This window comes from Drosophila erecta, unplaced genomic scaffold (assembly GCF_003286155.1).
Source record: "Drosophila erecta strain 14021-0224.00,06,07 unplaced genomic scaffold, DereRS2 tig00000092-arrow-pilon, whole genome shotgun sequence".
Classification (NCBI taxonomy): Eukaryota; Metazoa; Arthropoda; class Insecta; order Diptera; family Drosophilidae; genus Drosophila; species Drosophila erecta.
Genome location: NW_020825207.1, coordinates 18005638 through 18029001, shown reverse-complemented (window position 1 = coordinate 18029001; position 23364 = coordinate 18005638). Strand labels below are relative to the sequence as shown.

Here is a 23364-nt window from a genome sequence, read left to right as displayed (position 1 = left end):
CCTTAGAACATGCACTTCTCTGTGCCGCGGCTTAACACTTTAAAAATCGTTCTCGCGTTGGTTTTTCAGACGATAACTAAATAAAGGTATTCCTGGGCTTACATTCTAGAATAAATATAGAAAGTGGACTTTTCGCAAGTTCCAGACGAGAGTTTCTCGATATAGTAAAGTGGATTTAGTGATTGAAAGTATTGCATTTTCAAAGCAATTGAGTGAATTAACGTTTCAATCAATGAGGAGTACTACAAAAAAGCAAAATTTAGTGTTTTTATCCACGTCTATTGTTTTTCGTTGTCTGCAGCAGTTGGAGTGATAAAGTCTAGAACATTTTGAAAAGACAGTGATCGAATTTGTTGGCCTTACTTACTTTCAGTGTATCTCCTAAAACGTTACATTTAATAATGTTAATTGCTGTAGAAAATCGATTGCGTTCGCTGCACCGTGAGAAATACCACACTTGTCTTTACCCTCTTCGCTTCTAAAAACAATGGAAAAACATAAAATTTATGCTGAGCTCACTGCACAATTTTAACACCACTTATGCAAAACAACCCAAAAAATAAAAATCCCATTCGGCGATTCGCGACGTGATCTTTAGCGCTCTTAACTCGAATCTGGTCGCTTATAATGACCTATTAAGTCGCGTTGGCCTTACGAGTGCCCGACTTTTCCGACCGACATATATATCTTTATAACTATATCTTTGTTGTACATACATACATATGTATGTGCAATGCACACAGTACATAAAAGGGGCGGCTATAAAGCGATTTGACAAGCAGCTTTGTATTTTCAGTCTTCAAACGCGGCCCAAGCTCACTAGATACATCGGTGTGGAACGGGAGTTGCAAAGGATCCTACTGTATCTCGGATTAGCCGATTCTTTTCGACCAAGGTGAGTTAATGGAGATCACATAGTGGTTCTACATGTAAGAGTGGTGGGTTTCAACAGTCCTATAGCTAGTTAACTAGGTAATATGCACATAGCTATGGTAGGCAGCTATTTACGAGGCCTGACTGTCTAGCAGTGCGCATCACTGGCCGTCCGCGTTTTTGCATTGCCTTTTCCTCATTACTCGTACTTTTGCAAGCATTCCCTTTTCGCACTCGTCGGCCGAGAATTTGAGTAAAGTTCAGTAACTCGCCGACATTGGCCCATTTACCCACCGATGCTCCCGCCTCGCGCAGCTCGGAAAATATTAAGTTATTTACGTTAGCATTTGCATTTGCATGTGTCGACCGCCGACCGGTTGTATTCGGCGGTTTTTGTTACTTGTGTCTTGTGCTCGAGTTCGACTTGCATCGACATGACCTTGCTGACCACTGCATCCGCGATGAGGAGCCTGCCCTCTGAGTCTCCTCCGGAGGCGCCTCGATTTGGTGAGCACTAGTGAAATCTCCTCGAACCCATTTATCGCACATTTTTCCAGAATTACTATGTGCACTTCCTGGAAGCGTTGCATAGCTACATACATACATACATATGTATGTATGTACGTATGCATAATGCACATGTCTATAGTTGCACCAGTTCGTAAAAAACTTTTTAGTCGTATATCTACCGTTGTTAGCAGTTGAAAGTCACGATTGGATCGGGAAAAAGTACTGAAAGCTATTCAAATAAGTTAATGTTTTGAAATCACGGTCCAAAAGCAACGACTTCTTACCATCACTAACTTTTCTTCATCTGCCTTTCGATATGCCATCTAAATTGTTTGGACATCAACGAAGTACTCATGTAACAACCCATTTGTTTGATTTTAGCAATGCTTACCGTACCGACTCGTACTTTTTATGATCTCTCGAGTAAGGTCAAAGTACTTTGGCTCTGCCATTGTCGCGTTCCCCAAAATCAGGTTTCTCATGTAGGGTTTTTTCCCACCTTTTGCAAAAACCGAAGGGCGAGAGTTGACATTGCAATGGGTCTTAACCCCAGAATTACTCATACTGGCCCTATTCACATACATACATAGCGCACTCGCAGCTTCGTAGCACCCAGTTTCCGTCAGCATCCGCATCCGCTTCAAGATGGCCAACAAAAATAGAGCAACAGACCAAAACAGGCCGAATGAAATCGAGAGTAACATCGTATCATGAATCCATGAATGGCCGAAGTCACCGCACGTGCGATCGCGCGATTGAACCGATTTGTCCAAAACCGGGCGGGCATCATTTGCTGGCCACCAGGCAAAGGGTGCTCGGCTTTGGGACGTGTTAATCATGCCAAATATGCCTGGGCTACACTCGGGGCCATGCCAATAGGGAATGTGATCGATTCAGCTGATATGGCGTCGTTGAGTTCGAACTTAATCGTCTCAGAATTAGTTTTGAAGTTTTCTATAATAGAATCTTAAGCAGTGCCTCTTGAAAAAACTTGTCTGTCTGGTTTCATCTAACATTTCCAAGATTTGAAATGGCATTACACAAAAGTAGACCATCAGCAATAAATGGTGTGCATAAAATGTAAAACCAGTTTATATGTGGTTTTACTGATGGATTTTCCTCAAATAATGCAGGTGCTCCATGTAGCAAGTGTTGGCAATCTCCACCCTTCGATTGGCAGTGCTATTGGGCTGACCCCAGGTGTAAGTTCGTCGAACAGGTGTAGCACTAATTGGCGTGGAGCTGCGCAGCATTGAAACCGGATAGCACAGAGCACAGAGCACGGGGCTTCAGGGTCGCCGTGGGAAATGCCTATGCCAAGGGATTTTTAAAGCCCAGTACTCTGGACTATTGCCCGCAGAAAACCCGAATAAATTAGGCAAGGCTGCGGCTCGGAAAGCGTTGAAGTTGAAAGCGAATCTGAAACTGAAGCCGAAGCTGATACTGAAACCGGCTTGAGGTGGCATCATTTCCCAATGACGATGCACCCAGTTCGGCTCGCTCTCTCCGAGGCAAACTCCATGTATCTCACGGATCCTCCTCGCTCTTTCGACGCACGTGAATGTCATGCTCAAGTTCAGATTCAGCTGGTGCTGACCAGCTAATGGGCTCACAAGCCGAGTTTCGATGCACAATAGCTATTTACTTGTTACTATCACTACATTGTGGTCGCCAAGCACCCAAATCTGCAAAGATATCTTTCGGCAGAAGCTGTCATTTGGAAGCCACTTCGTTTTGGCGCTCCAGGTAATGAAGTTGGAGCGCAGCCTGCGTTTTTCTGTAACTGAAGTAGCCATGTCGGGAAACAAACCCACTCGGCAGCACTGGCCCATCGATCGCCAACACCCACTCTCTTGGCGCTCTGCTCACAATACCAGTTCGGTTCTTGGCCTGGCATAAAATCTCGACGCGCGCTTTTGGCCGCAACAGTTTCATCTGGGCTTTCAGCTCCGTTGCACGCGTCGCTCGCTGCCGTCTTTTTGGGCCGTCTTTGCGGAATACTGTTAGCCATTATACCTTTATAGCCAAACAAGTTTCGGTCTTGTTGTGCTGTTTTGTGTTGTGTTGTTTTGTGTTGTGTTGTGTTGTGTTGTGTTGTGAGTGATCCTCGTATTTTCCCAGACACAACACTAGCGACTCAGTAAACTCTTGTGTTTAGCGTCGTTTATGAATGCGAAATCATATCACCTGGCCCATCTAATCGAAGCTGGTAGAAATTTTCAATGTCAGCGCTTCGGATGCTAATTTCCTAGTCTTTTGTTTCGAGCCAGCCACTCCAAGCTGCTCTGCGCAACTAGACGGGAAATCTGTGGCGCTAATTTCTGATTTGATGGGAAATCTACTGCGCTAATTTCCGACTACCTCCACTGCCTATGCTCGAAGACCCTGGCTACGCATCTCGTAACTCAAAACTCGCCTAACTAGAATTTCATTCAAGTAGAACGCGTCGGATTCAGTCCAGAATTCAGTTCAAGGTCACTGAACCAACATGGATTTCTGACTGCGATGCTCTGAAGAATTGCATTATCTTCGCGATTCTCTGGCTTCTTCTTCGAGTTTAAACAATTTGCGAATGTCAAGGTGAAGGTCGGCCAGGTGATCAATAATATCAATTTGTATATATCCGACCATCGGTGGGGAAGTCTAGAAACTAAATGCAGTTGAGCCGGTTCCGAGTCACTAGTGTCTCGCTAATAAATTAAAATTTCTACGCTTTTTCCTATAAATAGAGGGCACAATTTTGCATTTGGCAAACAGCAAACACACAAGGCGAATCGCTTAGAAAAAGTATACAGCTTAATATTGTCGCAGAATAATTTCAGTTGGGCCAGAGCAGCAGCAATCGCAAAATGAGTAAGTAATTGTGAAGTACTGCCGCCATAACGAGTATATGCCAACTAATTGGCAAGCGATGTTAGTTAGCTCAAGTTATTAAGTTGGCCGAAGTTCCAAGTGCACCCAGTCTGAAAGCCCGTTCTCCAGCTCAAAGTACAGAAGCTATCGCTAATTCCCTTCCCTTTCCTCCCCTTCCAGGAGTCCCCACCATGCTGTCGGACATCGACCAACTGCCCAAGCTCCAGGTGGGCGACTACACCCTCCAGTTCGAGCTGGGCGAGCCCACGGACCAGGGCAAGGAGGTGGCCATCAAGGAGCTCCGGGAAACCCCCGAGCGCCAGAAGGAGGCCGCCAAGGAACTGGCCCGACTTCTAGAGGGTGAGATATGATCAGAATGGGCTCATGCTAGCCGAGCATATAGTTTTTTTTAGTCACTACTCTTTCAAGCCTTAATTAAGTCATCATTTCATTGTGACTGCGTTTAAAAGTTATTTATAGTTAAGTTAAACGCTCTCAAAAAGGTTAATGAAAAAAGGTTTTAGTATATGTATTTGACCAAGCAATTTTCATAATAACCATTTGAGGCATCTCCACAAGCTACCTTTCATGTCATATCTCTAAAATACTCGACTTACTGACTTAAGACAAGTTTAAATGATCTGGCACTTCGTGCACCTCTTAACCTGCATCCAATGATTTACCCGATCGTTCGGAATTGAAAATCCATTGGTACTCTACGTTCGAACGAGCAGTTCTATATCATTAGTTGGCGATTTCGTGTCACTAATAACAAGTTTGGGGTTAAGGCAGCGGGGGGGATTTCGTTGCATAACAACCGCACAATGGCAACAAATTACTACTGCTTTTTAATTGCAGCCGTATGGCTCGAGCGACTTAGTGTCAGCGGAATTGTGAATTTAAGAATTACGCCTATTGGAGGTGCGGTCGATTAATATTAGCGATCTGCTTTCAGCGGAGACGGACTTGCTGTACCCCAAGGGAAACGAGGAGTGGCTGATCAGGTACCTGCGGCCCTGCAAGTATTACCCGGAAAGTGCTCGGGATCTGGTAAGCCCTGTGTGGTAGCCGGTAGCCCAGTTAGCTGAGTCACTGATTGCATATTTCGCATATCCAACAGATAAAGCGCTACTACGCCTTCAAGGTGAAGCACGCTGATGTGTACGCCGACCTGAAGCCATCGAACGAGGTCAACATCTTCAAGCACAACATCCTCACCGTCTTCCCCAACCGAGATCAACTGGGTCGGCGCATTTTGGTCCTCGAGCTGGGCAGTAAGTACACGAAGGGGAACCTTAAATATATTTCCCTTAATAACAAAGATCTGTTTGCTCAGAGTCAGTCACTTCATTTGAGCTTAGATGCATTTCAGGCTTCAGTGTTTCCGAGTTAATAGATTTTGAGCAGATCCTGTAGTAATCTTTCGCAATCCCTGATTACAGAGCGCTGGAAGCACAAGCAGGTCACCCTGGATGAGGTGTTCAAGGGAGCCGTGATCTTCTTGGAGGCGGCCATGCTGGAGCCGGAAACGCAGATCTGCGGAGCCGTGGTGATCTTCGACATGGATGGCCTTAGTCTGCAGCAGACGTGGCAGTTCACCCCTCCGTTCGCCAAGCGCATTGTGGACTGGCTGCAGGACTCGGTGCCCCTCAGGATCAAGGCCATCCACATCGTGAACCAGCCGAAGATCTTCCAGGTGGTCTTCGCCCTGTTCAAGCCCTTCCTCAAGGAGAAACTGCGCAGCAGGATCATCTTCCACGGCACCGACCGCGAGTCCCTGCACAAGTACATGTCGCCCAAGTGCCTGCCAGCCGCCTACGGCGGACTCCGGGAGGCCAACCGCATCGACAGTGACCAGTGGTACCAGTTGCTGCTCAAGTGCGACGCCGAGTTCGACACCATCAACTCGTACGGCTACAAGAAGAAGTGATCTGTGGCCAGGTGCTGCCCGTGATAACCGATTCCACTCGGCTCCCCTGTTTCCACACGTTTCCATACCAAGCCTACACGCGTTATAGTTAAGCACTCGATCTACCATACGCTTGTCCTGTTAGTGAGTAGCGCCTAGAGTTTGCCTTAGTCTTAATCAGGATCGGAGTGTCGATCGCAGACAGAAGAAGTGTTATACCTACATGCATATTATTTTTAATCCGGGGTAAGCGTATTTATATCATGTTACTCTTGTACATTAAACCAATTGTTGAATTATAAACATACTATTGTAAAGACGTGCGCTATTCGAATTTATTCAATTGTTAATTGTTCCCAGCTCAAATATCAGATAAATACACTTAAGGCACTCCGAAGTTAGTTTAGATCAGACAAAAATGTAGCTAGTACATTGACAAAAATGCAACAGTCTGATTGCCTTAAAAGTTGCGTACTAGACACCGAAAGCTAGCTTTTCTCAAGACCCTTGGTTATGCAAGCGCCATAAACGATTGTTTTGCAGGTAAGAGTATTTCATATGGTAACGTAACAAAATAATATTGTAGTAAGACGTATTACTGCATTTGAATCCTATTTTCTAATATTGTATCATAGCAAGTGAGCAGTAGACGTACGTTTTCTTGTATACAGTGAAGCTCGCTCTGAATTAGCTTGCTGTGAAGCGACATTCCCTTGGAATGTCCACTACAACGACGTAATCTCCCCTACTGCCAGCAAGATTGGGTGGTACTTTTTGGTCTGTGGCGCTTTCCCCTCCGCGGAATGGAACGCATTGAATCTGAAGGTCGACCGGCGGGGAGGGCGGTTAAATTAAGCGTAAGTTTCCTGACAGCTCCTGTCTGTCTGCTCATAGTCGATAATTGGTGGCTGGCGCCTTGTTGGCGGTGCGCGTCTGACCGAACACTTTCTTGCCCGGGCTCTGCATGGCGGCATCGTCGCCATCCGCGTCCTGCCCCCCGCCATTGCCGCCACCTCCGCCCGTGCAACAGATGCGCCGCTGCACCAGGCGAATGGGGCGGGTGAGGTCGATGGTGTCGCCGTGCTGGCGCAGCTCCGCTTCCGCCACGCACTCCATGTGCCGCCACTGGCGGAGGCCAAGGACGAAGGCATCCGTCACATTGGTGGCCGCCTTCGAGGACGTCTCGATGTGGCAGGTCACCTTCTGCTCCGCGCACCACTGCTGCACTGCATCGGAGTTCACCTGTCGCTTCTGCGCCGGGATGTCGTTCTAAAATGTAGAGGAATCACTTTTGAAAATCAAGTTGGTTCTCAAGCTCTGAAATCTTTACGTTGGTAAGGATAATTTACAAATGATCGACTAAATCCCAGGATGTCTTCAAACATTGAAACCCCTTAAAATAACTTTCCTCTGAAGGCCTGGCTCACCTTATTGCCCACGACGATGAATGGAAACTTGTCCTGGTCCACATCTGCGTAGTTCAGGAACTCGTTGCGCCACAGACCCAATCCCTTCAAGCTGTCCCGATCGTCGAGTGCGTAGCAGAGCAGGCAGATGTCCGATCCCCTGTAGAACGGAGTGCGCAGCGCCCGGAATCGCTCCTGGCCAGCGGTGTCCCATATCTACTTTGGGAAAGTCCAATTAAAGCAATGCATCAATTGATTAGGTTTGATTGAATTGGCGATTCAAGAGCCACTTAATTGAAATTTGCATTCTATTAGAAGTAAATTCACCGGTTCAAAATCTGAGTGCTTGTATGGCTGACTCACTTAAATCAACAGGTTTACTGGCATTTCTTGTGTGTAGTTTAAAATTTAGTTTTGGACTGATAAGGCGGTGGTGATAAGCAACTTCTAGGGAAATAGTTCATTGAAACTGAATTTGCTCAGTGCCCGAAGGTTACAGTTAGCATACAATATACACATGAGGTTTTAAGTAATGTAACTTGTGCTGGTCGCACTTTCTTCAAGCAATTTGTCACTAACAAGGGAGGATGGACTTTTGACTTTATCTAATGCTAACACCTTTGGCCTCCAAAACCACGAGTAGAATGACCTTTTAGGGTGTGAGTGCTGGCCATGGCAACTAAATATGTCCATAAATAGGCAGTCGAAAAACACCTCAGTGATTCCGGGCTTTTTGGCTTTTTGAAGCCTGGGAAAATCCACTTGTTGCCAGGCTCTTCTTTGGCCCAGAAGCACTGCTTGGACTCCAGCCAACTATGCGACATTCCCGTGGGATTAGTCATGTGTATACCATCAGACCACGTCCCCCCACTTTCTATAATGTATCTGCGGGTTTAATTAGAACCATTATTCCGATTCGCGACACCTTGGCTCGATTTTGCTTGCTCACTGAGACGCGCTGCATATTCATGAGTTTTCCGAGCTTGGCGAACTGCGAAAATCATTTAGTTCGATGATTTCGAAGACAACACACTAAGTACATGGAAAACATCTACGATTCATTGAGCACGGAAACCGCGTCGGCGGATGAAACAAAGTCTCTCGCTTTTTTTGCCGAATAGAGAAACTGTCATTATTGTTATTATTTCAGTTTTTGTTTTCTGCAATGCCATTCCGTTCTCAACGCTAATTGAGTAGAAATCCAATGCCTATGTGTGTGAGTGGGCATGGGGCAGATGGAACAGATACCCCCATGAATGTGGGCACAGCCACAGTGGTACGCAAGCAACTAAAAACCGCTCAATTTTTAGTTGCGTACACTGGTTACCTTTTTTCTTTTACTCTAATTTATATTAAATATATGCTAAATATAATTTGTACTATTTTGTTCACCAAGGAATGTAATTTGATCAGGGGATTTCATTTCAGTTGGTTCAAGTTGATCCGTGCTGTGCAGTTCTGTTTTTGAGCGGTTCAACTTAGTGCACTTCCACTGTACCGCGAATGAAGGGAATGGAAAACAAGGCTTAATCGTTGTTCAGTTTCAAGTGCTTGCATCAACAAAATGCCGGTGGATCTGCTGCCGGGTGAGGGGGTATAGATCACGTGGGGGAAAATGAAAACACGGAACGCAAGGAAATACGCTTGGCCAACTGTTGCCTTCGCCAACTAGAATTGCAGAGTTCTACGGCTATCGGTACTACTTGGGTGGATGGTGGCAGGGAACGGATTGCATAATCCATAGACCACTGGGTGCCAGACTTCACCTGCAGAGTGTAGCGCTCCCCGTCGACGACTATGTCCTTGTTCATGAACTCCACGCCGATGGTGTGGAAGTTGTTCTCCTCGTAGCGGTTGGAGACGAAGCGGGTGAGCAGGGCGGACTTGCCCACCCCCCCGTCGCCCAGTATGACGACCTTCAGCAACTTGGACTTCTGCGGTGGCCGCATGTTTGTCATAATGCCTGTGTTTGTTTGTTTGCCTTTGCTGCTGAGTTAGTTCCTCGGACTTTTCCTACTGCGCAGCTGAAATGACTGCCGGCTGCAGAGTTTTCGACTTGATTTCACTCACGATCCCCGACCGATTAGCTTGCACATTCGCAATTGCACCAGTGTGTTGTTAGCAACGAATGCAGCTCGGTTTTTGTTTAAATACATCTAAACGCGCAGCTCAATCGAAATTCGCGCCGTGCAGCAGCTCCAATTGGATTGGCAGTCAGCTGACAACTAACAGACCGGGCCCTCGCCCTAACATTATGTTAGGCTCGGCGTCAACAGAGCTCCAGTGTAGGGTAACTTTGGTTTACTGAACAGCTGTTCTAAATAGCTGTTACATTTGCGTAAAAGCAGAAGTAGTTTACAAATCCAATATAATTTCTAATTCTAGTTCGTTATTATTAGTGTAGTGACTAACAGCGATCGGGCTATCGTATAAATCTTTATTTATAATTAATAGCTTATAATAAATTAGACTCAGCCCTTTATCACCGCAATCGGGCGCATTTTGATGCACTTTTTGCTAATGCCCGCTGCATGACAGGTGTCGACCACATCGGTCACGTCCTTGTAGGACTCCGGTGCCTCCTCCATGACCAGCTTGGGCGAGGCCACGCGAATGGCGATGCCCAACTGATCCAGCTTGTCCAGAACCTCCTTGTAGTCCAGGTTGCGGCGGGATTTGGCACGAGACAGAGCGCGACCCTGCAGATCAGAATTCAGCGAGGTTTTAATATGCTAAATAGGAGGAAATAGCATTTAGGCACTTACCGCTCCGTGGCAGGTGCTACCGAACGTCTCCTGCATTCCCTGCTCCGTTCCGGTCAACACGTAGCTGCAGGTGCCCATGGTGCCACCCACCAAGACAGGCTGTCCGGTAAGCTGGTAGTCTACTGGGATCAGGGGATGGTGTGGCGGGAAGGCGCGCGTGGAGCCCTTGCGGTGAACCAGCAACTTTCGCTCCTTGCCGTCTACCATGTGGTTCTCCACCTTGGCAATATTGTGCGAAACGTCATAGATAACGTGCATGTCGAGATCATCTGGAGTAGTGTTGAACATCTTGGCAAACGCCTGGCGGGTGAGGAATGTCATGGAGCTGCGATTGACCCAGGCAAAGTTGGCAGCCGCTGCCATGGCCTTAAGGTAGTCCTGTCCTTCCACCGAATTGATCCTGGCGCAGGCCAGCTGCCGGTCATTGGTCTCGATCTTGTCCCGCTTCATGGCCTTCTCCATTTGGACCAGGGCATCGGTAGCAACCTGGTGGCCAAAGCCACGGCTGCCAGAGTGAATCATCACCACCACCTGGCCCTTCTCCTCGATGCCCATCTTGGAGGCGCTCCACTTGTCGTAAATTTCGTCCACCACCTGGATCTCGGCGTAGTGATTGCCCGCGCCCAGGGTCCCCAGCTGGGGCAGTCCTCGCTTCTTGGCGCGCATGCTCACCTTGGCGGGATCGGCGTTCAGCATGCGGCCGTACTCCTCGCAGTGCTCCTTGTCCTCCGCCCACACGTAGCCCTCCCTCAGCGACCAGTCCATGCCCATTTCCAGGGCCTCCTCCAGATCACGAGCATTCATGGGTATGATGCCCTTGGAGCCCACACCCACGGGGATGTGATCAAACAGGGACTGCGCCAGTTGCTCCTTCACGGGCTGCACATCCTTCTCGTAGAGATTCGTGCGCAGCAGGCGGACGCCGCAGTTGATGTCGAAGCCCACGCCTCCGGGACTCACAATGGACAGCGGATCATCCATGTCGAAAGCAGCCATATTCCCGATGGCGAATCCGTAGCCGGAATGAATGTCGGGCAGCCCAATGGACCTGCCCACGATGCCCGGCAGGGCAGCTACATTGGCTATCTGCTTGACTCCGGGCAGGAAGCCACCCACTGCTCCCGGGCGACAGGAGTTCTTCAGCTCCTCCAGCATCAGGCGCTCCAGGCGGCTGTTCACATAGAAGCACCCCTCCACATTCATGTTCGGCTGGAAGCCCTTCTTGATCCGCCAGCAGTGGTCGCTCACCTTCTGCAGGTACTGGAGTTCATCGTTGTACGGACGCACCACCATCCTGACTCTCCGCACTTTTTCTTTGTCAGCTAATCTATTGCTATTTATAAGCCGCTACTTCGTCAGTTTTTCAGAATTGCATGCCGGCAAGAAATACTTGGCATCGATACTATCGAAACATACAGAGAAAATACCAAAAGTATTGAAAAGGGTTCGAAAATGCCGCTATCACACTTGTCCACAATGTGGCTATATATCATTAAGAAAAATTGTTATTTTAATTATATTATAAATGCTGAACTGCTAAGGGACGTTGTTATTTAAATATCCTGCCCACAGACCTTTGTGCCACGATTGTATTAAACTAAGTTTGTTGTCCAATCAACCAGTGCATAAGCAAGCAGTTGAACAAAGCAGTGCATTCCCCCAACGGAAATTTAAAGTTTATGTTAAATTTTAGGCAACTATCATTGCCGATTTATTAACTGAAAATAGGGAAACAAAGAAGTAAATTATGTAGAAAAGAAGAGCTTTCGGTTGAAAGTTTCTTTGCGTGTACGAACTAAATGCATTTGTAATCTCTCGCATAAGAAAGGCAAACATATTTACAAAACGAACAAGTCCATATCGAATTTGAAATCCAATTCCACTGAGATCGTTTCTAAATACTCCAATCGAACTTAGGCGGTCTGGAAAAACCCATTATACCTTCTATAGTAGTTCTGTACGTAATCAGGCGGGCCATATATCTTGAAATCTCCTTTGATCAGGTCACTGATGAGGAAGCTCAGGCTCGGACACTGCAGGGTCAGATTCTCGGGGAAAAAGGCCATGGAACGTAAGGTTATGAAGTGGATGAGCTTCAGAGATGGCAATCTGTTGAGTACTTGGGGCTGCAGATAGGAATCACCCGTCTGATTGTCAATGTGGAGTACGGCGAGTGCCTTCAGCTTATCTGCCGATTCCAAGAGCTGTGCTATCTGGTAGTCTCGCACATCGCAGTGACGCATGTCCAGAAATAGCAGCGATGGAACCACTTGGGCCACAGTTCCCACTATCTCCGCCGACAACTTGGCATGGTCCAACTTCAGAGCCCTAATCCTGCGGCTCTCAGAGGCCCCTTGGCACAGTGGCTTCAGGTACCGCAGGACATCTTCGTCCTTGGTGGAGTAGCCCACGATGATGTGCAGACTGTGCAGCTGGCCACCAAGCTTAATGAGGAAACCTTCCCGGAAAGCAGGCGCTTGTCTCATGCTGAACCTCAAGTCCCGGAATCGGCGGAGTTGTCTCTCGATGGCGCCATAAAAACATGGAATTTCATTGTACAGCTGTGCCAGCTCCTCTAGACTTAAGTAGCCAAATATAGTATCCAAGCAATCGTCGTTCAGTTGCAGCAGGTCCATTGTTCACTAAAAAACACAATAAGTCAAGGGTCTTCAATGAATTTTAATAAGCAGTAATCACTTTTATTTGTACGGGCACAAGCCTTAAACATCAGGTTCACTTAGCTCCTAAGGCAATTCTAATTTTGGCTATCAAGATAATGGTAAGGAACTGTCAAAAAAGGTAAAGAACATAAGAAAGCAGAGTAGTTGCTGAGTGTTTTCTATTCAAATTGAAATTTATTCAACGATCTCATCCTATAAAATCCTGCATATTCACTACATATTGAAGCCCCACTTCGGCGACCCAGTACTTAAATCTAATTTGTAAGCTTGGCAAGAAGTATTTCCTTATGAATATTTCAAACTATTTCATGGGGTACACATTTCTAGATGGGCGTTAGCTCAGCCAGAGTTTCGGCAATGGAGCTATCCCGGAATCGTCCGATCCGCAAGGCGTACGATATGGCGTGCGCCACATAGCTCTGCTCGTGGACCCCGTGGAACAAGTAGGACATGGCACCTTCCGCGTGAATCGTGACATCGGAGCCACCGTGCAGATTCTCGTCCGTGTTGATAGCTGCCTGCTGGGTGTACCCCCAGTCGGCAATATCGTCAGCAGTTGGATCCCTGCGCTTCTGGGTGTTGGGATCCACCTGAAACCCCTGATAGCTGGTGCCATAGGTCAGCGTGGTGTACGGAGTCCCTTCTGTCTTTGAGTTTCCCGCCAAGCCCAGTATGCTGGATCCCCGATCGGGGTGTCCATTGATGGTCAGGCTGTGCGAGTGGTCGGCGGTCACAATGACCAGGGTCTCGTCCAGGCGATCCGTTGATTTGAGGAAGGAAAGGGTGGACTCAACGGCCGTGTTTAGTTCAAGCACTTCATTTAGCGCCTTTCGAGCGTTTCCCCTGTGATGGGCTTGGTCGATTAGACCGGCTTCCACCACGAGTAGGAACCCCTTATCACTGTTTCCCAGCACCTCGAGTGCCTTGCGGGTCATATTGGACAACGAGGGCATGCCGGAGTCACTTCGGTCTCGTTCGTGATCGTACATTAGGTGTCCATTGGCGAAAATGCCAAGTACATAGTCAGCATCCTGGCCATTGAGATTCCACAGCTCACGGTTGTTTTGGACAACCGCATGAGACACTCCCTCATCCTCTTTTTTTCGCCTCCAATCCTGGATGAGATCTCGCCCATCCTTCGACTGACTGGCCCAAGTGTCCAGGGGATCGGCTGGTGAACCGGTCACATCTGAGACCAGCATCTGGCGTCCACCGCCCATTATTACGTTAATCCTCTGACCCGTCGGCTGTTCAATCAACTGGCGAGCTATGTCCATGCATCCCTGACTTTGAGCCTCTGCTGGCATTCCGGTTTCACACTCCCATCGGCGATCTGGCACGTGGGCGTAGAGGGCAGCCGGAGTGGCATGCGTCACCCGGGTTGTGGTCACGAAACCCGTGCGCATGCCGTCCACCTGGGCCCATTTGAGGATCGTCTGGACGTGGTGGTCCTCCTTCAAGGACGCGGTGCAGTTCCCCAGAGGAACGTTCGCATCAACTCCTCCAGTTTCGTAGTTCACCTTCACTCCGCCAAAGAGAGCTGTGGCCGTGGAGAACGAGTCCGGTACTTGCTTGTCGGCGCAGTAGGTCTTCAGCAGTCCCATGTCCGAGAACTGCTCCCAACGGAGAAGTCCTTCCTCCTGGAATCCGAGTATCCGTGCTGCTGTCACCGTATTCGGACCCATTCCATCGCCTACGAACAGGATCACGTTCTTGGCTCGCCGGCGATTGAACTGCCTGGAAACGGCTTTCTGGAGTTCATCGATTCCCTGGTCGTACCACTCCTGCTGCGCCTTGGGCAGATCCACGGGCCAGTAGGTCACTGTCTCCATGTCGCCCACATCGCCGGACATCCCGTAGTGCACCACGAAGCCAATGCACATGGCGGTTATCAAGAGGGCCGAGAAAACCACCGATATGAGGAAGAGTCTGGATCTGAACCATTTCGTGTGCTGCTCGGGCGGGTTCTGGTCATTCCCCTGGAAACTGGCTTCTCCCTCCGTGTCCTTGGCACTGGAGTCCTCCAAATTGTTCAGCTGCACCTCCGTCATGTCCACATCGCTGAGCTTTCGAAACTTTTGGCTATTTATTGGCGTTCCACTTTGCTTTTCCATTTCTCAGTAACGTCTGGATCGGCCTAATCTCTAACAGACTGAAAATGCGAAATATATTGCAGATTGTTAACTAATCATTGTTTACCACAGATAAAAGGCACTTTATAGACAGAAAGACGTGACTACAATTGATGTGTGGTACTTTCGGTTGAATTTAAATTGGGATAGAACGTTATTTGGGGAGTCTAAGCGTTTTACTTATTAATAATAACTAGGGTCGAGGCAATATATTATTTGCTTAGCGATCTTTCTATTGTTACACTAAGAACTGGTGCTCTTGGTGTAACAGCAAAACGATTTTATTTGCTAATCTTTTGTAGGTAGTTTTAAAACGTTTTTTGGTATGTTTTCAGCGGCAAGATAATGAGTATTTTTGGTAAGTTACCACTTGATTTCTGCCTCGGTCGGCGCGATAGTTCCAACCATTCGGATACTGCTATCGATAGTCTGTCAGCTGTTTCGCTCTCTCCCACTGTCCAGTTGAGCGGGCGTGCGCCTGTGTGTGTGCCTGCGTCCGTGTACGTGCTCCAATGTTTTTTTGTATTGTTTATGACCGCCGCTCCGAAATTAAAGTGATTCATATATAAAACTCGTCTCCAACTCGCGGCGAAATCCACCGATACTCGCCATTCGGGCGCTGGCAACAGCTTAAAATTAGTCTCCGGCCAACTCCGCGGCTTCCAGTTGCGGGTGAACAAGAAAATAAAGTGTTTGCGTGGACTTGTCGCTCTTCGTTACCAATCAGCATCAATTAAAAACGCGTGTGCTTGTGCCAAAAAAACCCAGAAAACTGAGCATTTCAGTTGGACAAGAGCGGAAAACCTCACACACACACACACGTGGCGGAACAACAACAACTCATCGCCATGGACGATTTGGGTAAGTGGTGGTCCACTTTTCCTCGGGGAAAAGTCTACCTGACTTCCTTAACCGAAGAATTCCACAGCATAACCTGTGTGACGTAGGCAAAAGCCACAAAGATAATGGTGCGACTTCAAGGTCAGTTGTTAATTGAAGTTAATTAACATGCAGCAGAGGATTCTGACGTTGGCCGCCAGGTGGCGACACAGGAAGTCGCAAATCTCACGCTTGAATAATTTTCGTTTACAGTGAAGAGTAGCTAAAATAGACCATCGCCTTCTGTTTTCAGGAGTATTTGGTTTATATATGTATGTCAATATACAAATGATTCGACATGTGATATTTCATATGGCCAATATTTACTGTTTTTCGAAACTCTTATCGTGAACATACTAGCATTAATCACGATTAAAAATGGCTGTGTTACGTGCCTTAAAATTCTTGGTGATGAATTTCAAGTGCTCGTCTTATCTTTGAACCCGTTCATCATACATACACACATAAATACATACATATGTAGATACACATGTACATACATATGTGCAATATGCACAACTATGTGCATGAGCTTTGGCATTCCTTTATGATTAATCCTAATTCCTGGAATCGAACATAAAAGCATCAAGCTCAGCACTTCCAATGTGAGATCATGTACAATTCCGCAATGCAAAGAGGGTGTGGTGTTTGAAACCCTTGGACTTTAGTGAATGATCTGATCTGAGAGAGGCAGCTTAATCAGCCGGGCACAGTGCTCTTTTAGCCTCCATCAGCGAAATAATGCCGTCGATATGCCGTCTCACTTTATTTTCTTTATGACACAATTCTTCGCTGTTCACAGTCTTTCTGCTTGTTTTTCGGAATGTCTTCTGATAAAAATATAAAAAATAAAGCAAATAAAATGTGCAGCCAACTCTCCGTGTCCAGACATTCTTAAGAAATAACTAAAGGCCAGGTCACACACTCTCACGAAGAATTCCAGCTGACTGGCACTACACCTACGCACAGTGGTCAAAGACCCCACTAAAATTTGGTTATCTGCGGGATTTATAGGATTCTACATTTTAACAAATTTTAATATAAGTTATTTAAATTAGAGCTTATGCCAATTCAAGTTAAATAATAGGCAGTATCTCAGACAATCAGCTTAAGATGAGAGCGAATCTTTTTAAAACAATAAAACTGATTATCTTTTGAGATCTTTACATCTCCACATATGTAAATACATATTTTGCCCTCGAAGCATTACTTTAATTGTCAATCAGATCGCACAGGAAGTAGACACTTCAGCTCCATCTTCATCTTGATCCTCTCCAGCAACTCAGATGCAGCCATTAGTGAGTGCGCGCCCACTTCATCGCCCACTCGACACGCAATGTCTTCTGTTCGTGTTGCGTGTGCGCACTGTAACAGCAATGACGAGATGATCTGTCGAGATCGGTTAGGTCTGAGGGGAGCTCTACAATTGCAGAGCAATGATCGCTTATGGTTACGGGAAAAGGTCCGCACAGTGGGACGAAAGGCTCAAAAGTTTTGGAAATAACATTTCTTCCTTCTCTTTGAAAGCGAAAATATGGTTAAACTAAGAATATATATTACAGTTTCCACGTTGTAATGACCTTGAAAGTATCTAACTAGCGATCTTCTATATTTTTTTGATTCTTGTTTGTTGATAAACTGTTTTAAAGCCGGATGTTGAGTAATAAGCTTTCCCACATGACTGTCACAGAAGAATAATCTTCCTAACATTTTTGACTGCCATTTTGTGAAACATTTTAAGTGGGTCTTTGAGATGAATACCCAGAGATGTTATAATATTGGTTGCCTTTGACTCACGTTTTTGTTTATTCGTCACCAACGAAGGGGTGGGCTTTTGTTGGCAACTGGCCCACTGTTCACACACCCAAAGAAAAGCTCCAATCGGGCGACAATGTTTTCGTCCGCTCTGGTTTCCTTTCGTTGTGCCTCCCACTTGCGGTCGAAACGCTCAGCCGCAGGCCGCAAGCCAAAATGAAAAGCCACTCCAAATGAAAAGCGACGTGGTGGGGCATAATGATGATTTTTCTCGCTCTCGTTTACTGTCTCTCTTGGCACTGAGAAAAAGAAAATATGTATAAACTCTTATTTGAAATACCATATTTATTTAAATTCGATTTTTTAACATTAAGCGTTAAGAGTTCATAATTTTGGTATGGCAATCTGAAAACGCTGATATAAACTTATTAATGCGTTGTGAAAAATATTTCTAGTTACTTTAGGTACACCCCTATATCATCGTTTAAAAGCTAGACTTCGTTTTTGAATACTCGTGTTTATAAATAAACAACATGAGCTGAATTTTTTGCAGTGCAGTTTGTTTACCAGCTCTCAAGCACCGAGGCTCTCTTGCTTCCGCTCTCTCTGAGCAGCCGCGAGAGTCGGAGCGCTCGTCTATTGGAGCCCGAGCATCGGGTCCCCCCTTTGGACTTCAGTCGATTGCGACGCTTTTACTGAATCGCGAGCGCAGCGCGTGTGTTTTCAGAGGTCTCTCGATTGTGGTCTCCCAACGTCGTCCTACGATCTCTAGGAACGATATATAGAATATGTGACAACACACTGCCAAAGTGCAGGCAAAAGTGCACAGATAACGCGATTAAATATAATATAGGAAACAAAGCCTAATCAAAACAAAAGGCACGCGAAAAGTGTTCGACGACGAGCTAGAGCAGGAAAAGTGAATGAAAATCCGCGGAACTGTGTTAGTGGCAGGTTGGAGCGTGGGAAATTGTTTACTTCGATTGCGAGGACAGTCTGCAGTATAAAGTTGACAAGCATCAAGAGATATCTAACACTAAGATAAACGATAAAGCAGGAATGCCAGAAGCAGTCCGCTAAAAATATTATACAATAAACTGGCCAAGATTAATGGATCCGTGTCACTCGCCTTAAGTCGACTAACTCTTGGCAAATCTTTTCGGCGCGTTGCTCGCCAAACATTTCAATTTCATTAGCATTTCCACTAATTATGGAACTAATTATCAACGGACAAGACATTCAAATATATGACATATTTGCCCAGATCTGGCAGAGCATAGAATTTTGGTTAGCCCCATTAATTTTCGCCTCGGGGCCCCAAACGGATTAAAAACGTGGGCGCTGAGATGGAAATTAATTTGGTATTTCTGTTTTCTGGAGGGAAATGCCCGAAATAGCCGAAATAGCCAAACGAATATAACAACAGACAGCAAAAGCAATTAAATTGTGCCCACTTAATCTATTAAAATTATGACATTTTTCACATATTTCAAGCAATCGAAGCCAAGTGCATTCACGAATGGAGGGTGCGGAACTTCCTTCCCCTTCCTCGCAAGAGTATCTCGAGTTACGACAGCAAATGGAAATGCTGGAGAATGATGTAAACTGGGCTGACATAGTGCGCACAAATGTTTTGTTGTTGTGTTCTGCACTCACGAGAATCGCTTTCGTTTTCCTTTTCGTTTCTCCCCAATATTTCGTTATCTCGCAGATACGCTTAGTGGATGTCATTTGTTTACGACCAGACAGCTGATGTCTTTGTCTCTCCCCGTGCGATCTGAAACCTCTAACTAAGCCTCTACAGATCTCTGATTTCTGGATTATTTGAGTTTCAAAGCTCGTTTTAAGCCCCAACTACTTAGCACCTCTGGAATCTCCATCATCGAATTCATAGTGCAGTGAGTTCATCGCCAGGTTTGAGCTTGTATTTCGTGTGTTCAGCAAGTTCCTCTGTTATTCAACAAGAAACATGATTCTTATCTACCAATCATACAAATTCAAATTCAAAAAGAGTGCGTTGTTTCGATTGCTTGAGAGAGTTGAGAGGGTTCGATAGATTGTGCAATTCAAAAATGACATTCAATGTTCACAAACATATTACCTTCTAAAGAAATATTTCAAAATAAACAGTGCAGTTCAAGTAAGCAGTAAGCAATCCCTTGTTTGCAATCGACAAATAGAACCAATTAAGCTTCCATTGAGCCAATTAAAAGACTCCGATATTTAATTCCAGAAAAGTCTTTAATCTGCCAAGTACGTAGCCACTTCCCAATAGACCCTATATCTAATCAAGACCCCAAAGGCCCCAAAAGTCAGTGGGCGATAGCTCGTCGCTTACTCGAGCCCCCATTACAGAAGTGGAATGTGGAAAGCACAGTTTACAACGGCATAAATTGGCCAAGTTTATTGAAAGACCCGGCTAAAGGCCACTAACCGGCGGAGAGATCGCCCATTGCGATCAGTACGGGTACGTCACCCACACGAATTTCCCTGGGCTGGCACACACTTTTCTGTTTGGCCACGCATTGCGTTTTCACCTTAGCGCCTTCAGCAAGGTCAACACTCGCATTCACACACATTTTATCTACTTACTAATAAAATATTTATATTGAGATCGCTAGAGCGCTAGGAATTTCCTGCGAAGGAAACACGAAATCGTGCCTTTGACTTTTAAATATAGAAGGAAGAGCGAACAGAAAACAATTGCCCACAATTTCGGCCCGACGTCATTCCCAAATGGACTGAGTAATGCCTCAGGTGTGGAGGTAAATGGATTTGGGAATTTGGATATACCCAAGACCTGGAAGGAAAGTGAGATCTGCGCTGGCCTCACGCTTTTCTTTTTTCGGCCTTCCTTTTGGCAACGAGCTGCGGAAATCTCTCGTATTTTCAATTAATTCCCCCGATTTTCCTAGTTTGGCCCTCCTTCATTAGACGACGAAACGTCGCCTTTGATTTGCTAGAAATGTTTTTTATTTTCCTTTCGGATATTTTTAGTTGGCGATCATTGGTGTTGACGTAATTTGGCAACCTTGATTCCCCGTTCCCTTCTCGATATTTGTATTTTTGGCCCGCTTCGCTTTGTTTTAGTCGGTGAATTTATGTTTATTATTTTTTACCTTTTTCCAATGTGTCGTTATTTGTTTGGACCGAAAGTCTAGAATGTGGCCTGCATGTTCGTTTTGGTATTTTTATGATTCCATAAATCTGTCTTTATAGACCGTTTGGCTCAACTAAATCTACAGCCCATCGTAAATTGTGTTAGTTGCATAGATCATCTATTGGGATCCACCCACGCACTTTGCGATTGGGAAGTCAGAGTAACTGATCCGGATTTGTTGTTCTTCCCCGATTTTGTGTCCCTTGGTCTAATTTATCGCTCTTGTTTGCGCCTTTTGATCTCTAGATACGGTGGATTAAGACGCATCTCGAGGGATTAGCTCGAAGCTAATACCTTTGCTTAGAGTATTAATTTAGGTAATTTAATCATTAATCATTTTTATGTTGGAAGCTTGATGAACTGATAGACGAGTAGACCTATTCATAGTCTTTCAGAGCTCTTCATCATATGCAACTCTGCCCACCGATCTCTCATCTCACCACATCCCTTTAATCTTTCAATGCGGTATTTTGTCAGTCTCAGTCAATTAATAGACGAAACTCGAGTGCATAAAGCACTCCCCAGGCCACAATTTCCAACATTAAATCACTTGGACTGCCACTGGGGCAAGGAGCTAGTTGCTTTCGTTATTTTTTGGTGGACTGGGGCAAAGCTCTGATAGACGGGCAAGACAACGACAACTTCGACGACGACAACTACAATATCCACTCTGACAGGCTAACCCAACGCAAACAAAAACGACAAATCCGTCGTCGAGCCCCGAAAGGCCAAAAATAAAAATGCGCTTATAAATAATTCAAATAAAACATTTTGCGGTGGCGCAGTGCAACATCGTCAGCCAAACCTGCAGACTGAGGGAATATAAAATGTCACTTAACATACTCTTGATTAATCATTAACGTTTCAATCAAATCAGTGAGAAAAACAAGTGAATCTCGCTCCGCACAATGGATAGAACAATGTATGGAAAGATCGATCCGGGTGCTCGGCAGCCCTATCGCACAGCTCGAAGCAAGGGTATCCTGCCAGGATGTAAGTATATATCATTGGTTACTTCCATACTGCCCATAAAATATTCAAAGGAGCAATGGTTTCTAGGCTTATAAAAGGGCATACCCCAATGTAAGTCCATCCTCGTACAAGAAGTTATACAAGTGTAAATATATGTTTTTTAAATGCCAGTAAGAAAAATTGCAGCTTTATTATTTCAACATTAAGAAACATAGAAAACATGTTGTTTCGCTGGAAGTTCCGATTTTTATACTAGTTAAGCTGACAAATAAAGGCGACTGCGTTTTGGCATGGCAGGTCGTTCATCTTGAAGGAGGTTGTTGATAACCAAAGCTCGACACATCGATCGTGGCCACTGCTGTTGTCCGGCTCTCCGGCGGACCAGTTGAGAAATGGAGCCTCTAGACCAGTGGCCTGCGACGCGTATACGCCTCGAACGCCGAGGTCATTGATGGATAGCCAATAGCTGTAGGCTGGGTGGAGGTGGGGGCTTAGAAGCTCCAGTTCCTCCCTGCTCTCCAAGTTGACCAGAAATCCGCCCTTCTGACGGCAGTGGTTTGTTGCCTCGAACCAGTTGGTCTTTGCCAAGGAAATGTAGTATTGCTTTCCACCGATCTCCAGGATATCTAAACTTATAAGACGTTCCCTGATCAGTTTGTTCCATATGTTTCAGTAATTATTGACCTACTTTGGTTACCCAAAGGAGAGGCCTCCAAGAGAAGAGCACTCCAGAGTACCAGGCAAATCAGGAGTAGCTTGACCATCATTCCTCGAGTTTCCATTCGCAACTGAGTAAGAAATCGGAAATTGCCCGAGCTGGTCTGATAGCCATGGCTGATAGCGCCTTTCGACGATATGTGTGTCAACATTTGTAGACTGATAGTTAAAGGTATTTAAGCTCGCAGCAAAACACTCAATAAGAGGAACATTTAGTGATATCTTTGCAACTATACGTACATTCTACTTCCACACAACAATAGATACGGTCTCCGGCTTTGGAGCCTCACAAATGTACTTAAACAAGCTATTCGGATGATTGTTGCAGGGTCGATCATTCAGTTGTATCTCCGTTGAGTGTCCGTAGATGTAGCCCAAGTGAATGCAATGCTCCTTGCCCCCAGAGTTGTCTGGTTGGTTGGGCGCCCAACGCTTGATGGTCACGAGTTGGGCATTGGAGAACCAATTGTGGGTGCCGGTTTGGCCCAAGTCATTGCCGGAAGTCCAGTGCTCGGAGCGATCTCCCCGGGCTTTCAAGAACGCGGCAATGGCGTCAAACTCTTCGGGTGTTTCGAAGGTCACCAGTTCAGATCCATATCTGCGGCAGCTCTCGTAGGCGACATACCAATTGACCTTCTCCTGTCCAAACAAATAGTAGCTTTCCTTGATTTTGATGAAGGGACTCGTGTTAACGGTCAAGTTGTTCGGGATTCCTTGAAACATTGCATATAACATATAATAACGATTGCATG

The 23364-nt window shown here is 45.9% G+C and overlaps 8 protein-coding genes across 18 annotated transcripts in view; 2 read left to right on the top strand and 6 right to left on the bottom strand.

The window, feature by feature from the left end:
* The first annotated feature begins 767 nt into the window (after positions 1-767).
* LOC6549651 (alpha-tocopherol transfer protein-like) lies at positions 768-6464 on the top strand. 5 transcript variants are annotated; one of them, XM_026981244.1, is made up of 6 exons: positions 3294-3385; positions 4113-4236; positions 4417-4596; positions 5192-5286; positions 5357-5510; positions 5679-6464. In XM_026981244.1, exons 2-6 carry the CDS (start codon positions 4233-4235, stop codon positions 6164-6166), a joined length of 921 nt encoding a protein of 306 aa, XP_026837045.1. In that variant the 5' UTR covers positions 3294-3385; positions 4113-4232; the 3' UTR covers positions 6167-6464. The 5 variants fall into 5 exon arrangements, with proteins under 5 accessions (XP_015012049.1, XP_001974256.1, XP_026837045.1 ...); XM_015156562.2 differs by having other exon boundaries at positions 3294-3474; XM_026981245.1 differs by lacking the exon at positions 3294-3385 and adding an exon at positions 3453-3469.
* Positions 6456-9780, bottom strand: LOC6549652 (ras-related protein Rab-9B). The gene is made up of 3 exons (XM_001974221.3): positions 9318-9780; positions 7573-7767; positions 6456-7414 (listed from the first exon to the last, which is right to left on the bottom strand). Exons 1-3 carry the CDS (start codon positions 9507-9509, stop codon positions 7034-7036), a joined length of 768 nt encoding a protein of 255 aa, XP_001974257.1. The 5' UTR covers positions 9510-9780; the 3' UTR covers positions 6456-7033.
* Positions 9781-9913: 133 nt separating this feature from the next.
* LOC6549653 (tRNA-splicing ligase RtcB homolog) lies at positions 9914-11724 on the bottom strand. The gene is made up of 2 exons (XM_001974222.3): positions 10317-11724; positions 9914-10250 (listed from the first exon to the last, which is right to left on the bottom strand). Exons 1-2 carry the CDS (start codon positions 11607-11609, stop codon positions 10023-10025), a joined length of 1521 nt encoding a protein of 506 aa, XP_001974258.1. The 5' UTR covers positions 11610-11724; the 3' UTR covers positions 9914-10022.
* A 369-nt stretch (positions 11725-12093) lies between these two features.
* Positions 12094-17969, bottom strand: LOC6549485. The gene is made up of 2 exons (XM_001974223.2): positions 17806-17969; positions 12094-12958 (listed from the first exon to the last, which is right to left on the bottom strand). The coding sequence occupies exon 2, from the start codon at positions 12950-12952 to the stop codon at positions 12230-12232; it is 723 nt and encodes a 240-aa protein (XP_001974259.1). The 5' UTR covers positions 12953-12958; positions 17806-17969; the 3' UTR covers positions 12094-12229.
* LOC6549486 (alkaline phosphatase) lies at positions 12990-17969 on the bottom strand. 2 transcript variants are annotated; one of them, XM_001974224.3, is made up of 2 exons: positions 17806-17969; positions 12990-15149 (listed from the first exon to the last, which is right to left on the bottom strand). In XM_001974224.3, the coding sequence occupies exon 2, from the start codon at positions 15109-15111 to the stop codon at positions 13321-13323; it is 1791 nt and encodes a 596-aa protein (XP_001974260.1). In that variant the 5' UTR covers positions 15112-15149; positions 17806-17969; the 3' UTR covers positions 12990-13320. The 2 variants fall into 2 exon arrangements, with proteins under 2 accessions (XP_001974260.1, XP_026836963.1); XM_026981162.1 differs by lacking the exon at positions 17806-17969 and adding an exon at positions 15497-15903.
* LOC6549490 (paxillin) overlaps positions 15916-23364 on the top strand; it is a 24649-nt gene continuing 17200 nt past the window's right edge. For 2 of the 6 annotated variants that reach the window (XM_015156568.2, XM_026981169.1), the window contains exons 1-2: positions 18410-18717; positions 21601-21916. In XM_015156568.2, coding sequence (XP_015012054.1) covers positions 21832-21916 — 85 coding nt within the window. In that variant the 5' untranslated portion in view covers positions 18410-18717; positions 21601-21831. Of the gene's footprint in view, positions 15991-18409; positions 18718-21600; positions 21917-23364 lie in introns of those variants that run through there. The other 4 variants (XM_026981167.1, XM_026981163.1, XM_026981166.1 and 1 more) reach the window with 4 other exon arrangements.
* LOC6549487 (C-type lectin 37Db) lies at positions 22050-22773 on the bottom strand. Its single transcript, XM_001974225.3, has 2 exons — positions 22584-22773; positions 22050-22521 (listed from the first exon to the last, which is right to left on the bottom strand). Exons 1-2 carry the CDS (start codon positions 22762-22764, stop codon positions 22148-22150), a joined length of 555 nt encoding a protein of 184 aa, XP_001974261.3. The 5' UTR covers positions 22765-22773; the 3' UTR covers positions 22050-22147.
* Positions 22815-23364, bottom strand: part of LOC6549488 (C-type lectin 37Da) — a 704-nt gene continuing 154 nt past the window's right edge. Inside the window, exon 2 of the mRNA XM_001974226.3 lies at positions 22815-23325. Within this exon, the coding sequence (XP_001974262.1) occupies positions 22856-23325 (470 nt within the window). The 3' untranslated portion in view covers positions 22815-22855. The remainder of the gene's footprint in view (positions 23326-23364) is intronic.

Excerpts from the sequence above, each read along its gene's own strand:
- LOC6549485 (XM_001974223.2), bottom strand. The coding sequence starts at position 12,952 with ATGGACCTGCTGCAACTGAACGACGATTGCTTGGATACTATATTTGGC.
- LOC6549486 (XM_001974224.3), bottom strand. The coding sequence starts at position 15,111 with ATGGAAAAGCAAAGTGGAACGCCAATAAATAGCCAAAAGTTTCGAAAG.
- LOC6549652 (XM_001974221.3), bottom strand. The coding sequence starts at position 9,509 with ATGACAAACATGCGGCCACCGCAGAAGTCCAAGTTGCTGAAGGTCGTC. Across the intron at positions 7,768-9,317 it reads GGGAGCGCTACACTCTGCAG|ATATGGGACACCGCTGGCCA; the intron begins GTGAAGTCTGGC and ends TTCCCAAAGTAG. Across the intron at positions 7,415-7,572 it reads TCATCGTCGTGGGCAATAAG|AACGACATCCCGGCGCAGAA; the intron begins GTGAGCCAGGCC and ends TCTACATTTTAG.
- LOC6549651 (XM_001974220.3), top strand. The coding sequence starts at position 1,308 with ATGACCTTGCTGACCACTGCATCCGCGATGAGGAGCCTGCCCTCTGAG. Across the intron at positions 5,287-5,356 it reads CGGAAAGTGCTCGGGATCTG|ATAAAGCGCTACTACGCCTT; the intron begins GTAAGCCCTGTG and ends CATATCCAACAG. Across the intron at positions 5,511-5,678 it reads TTTGGTCCTCGAGCTGGGCA|AGCGCTGGAAGCACAAGCAG; the intron begins GTAAGTACACGA and ends CCCTGATTACAG.
- LOC6549487 (XM_001974225.3), bottom strand. The coding sequence starts at position 22,764 with ATGTTGACACACATATCGTCGAAAGGCGCTATCAGCCATGGCTATCAG. Across the intron at positions 22,522-22,583 it reads CTCTCCTTTGGGTAACCAAA|ATATCCTGGAGATCGGTGGA; the intron begins GTAGGTCAATAA and ends TTATAAGTTTAG.
- LOC6549653 (XM_001974222.3), bottom strand. The coding sequence starts at position 11,609 with ATGGTGGTGCGTCCGTACAACGATGAACTCCAGTACCTGCAGAAGGTG. Across the intron at positions 10,251-10,316 it reads GTAGCACCTGCCACGGAGCG|GGTCGCGCTCTGTCTCGTGC; the intron begins GTAAGTGCCTAA and ends TCTGATCTGCAG.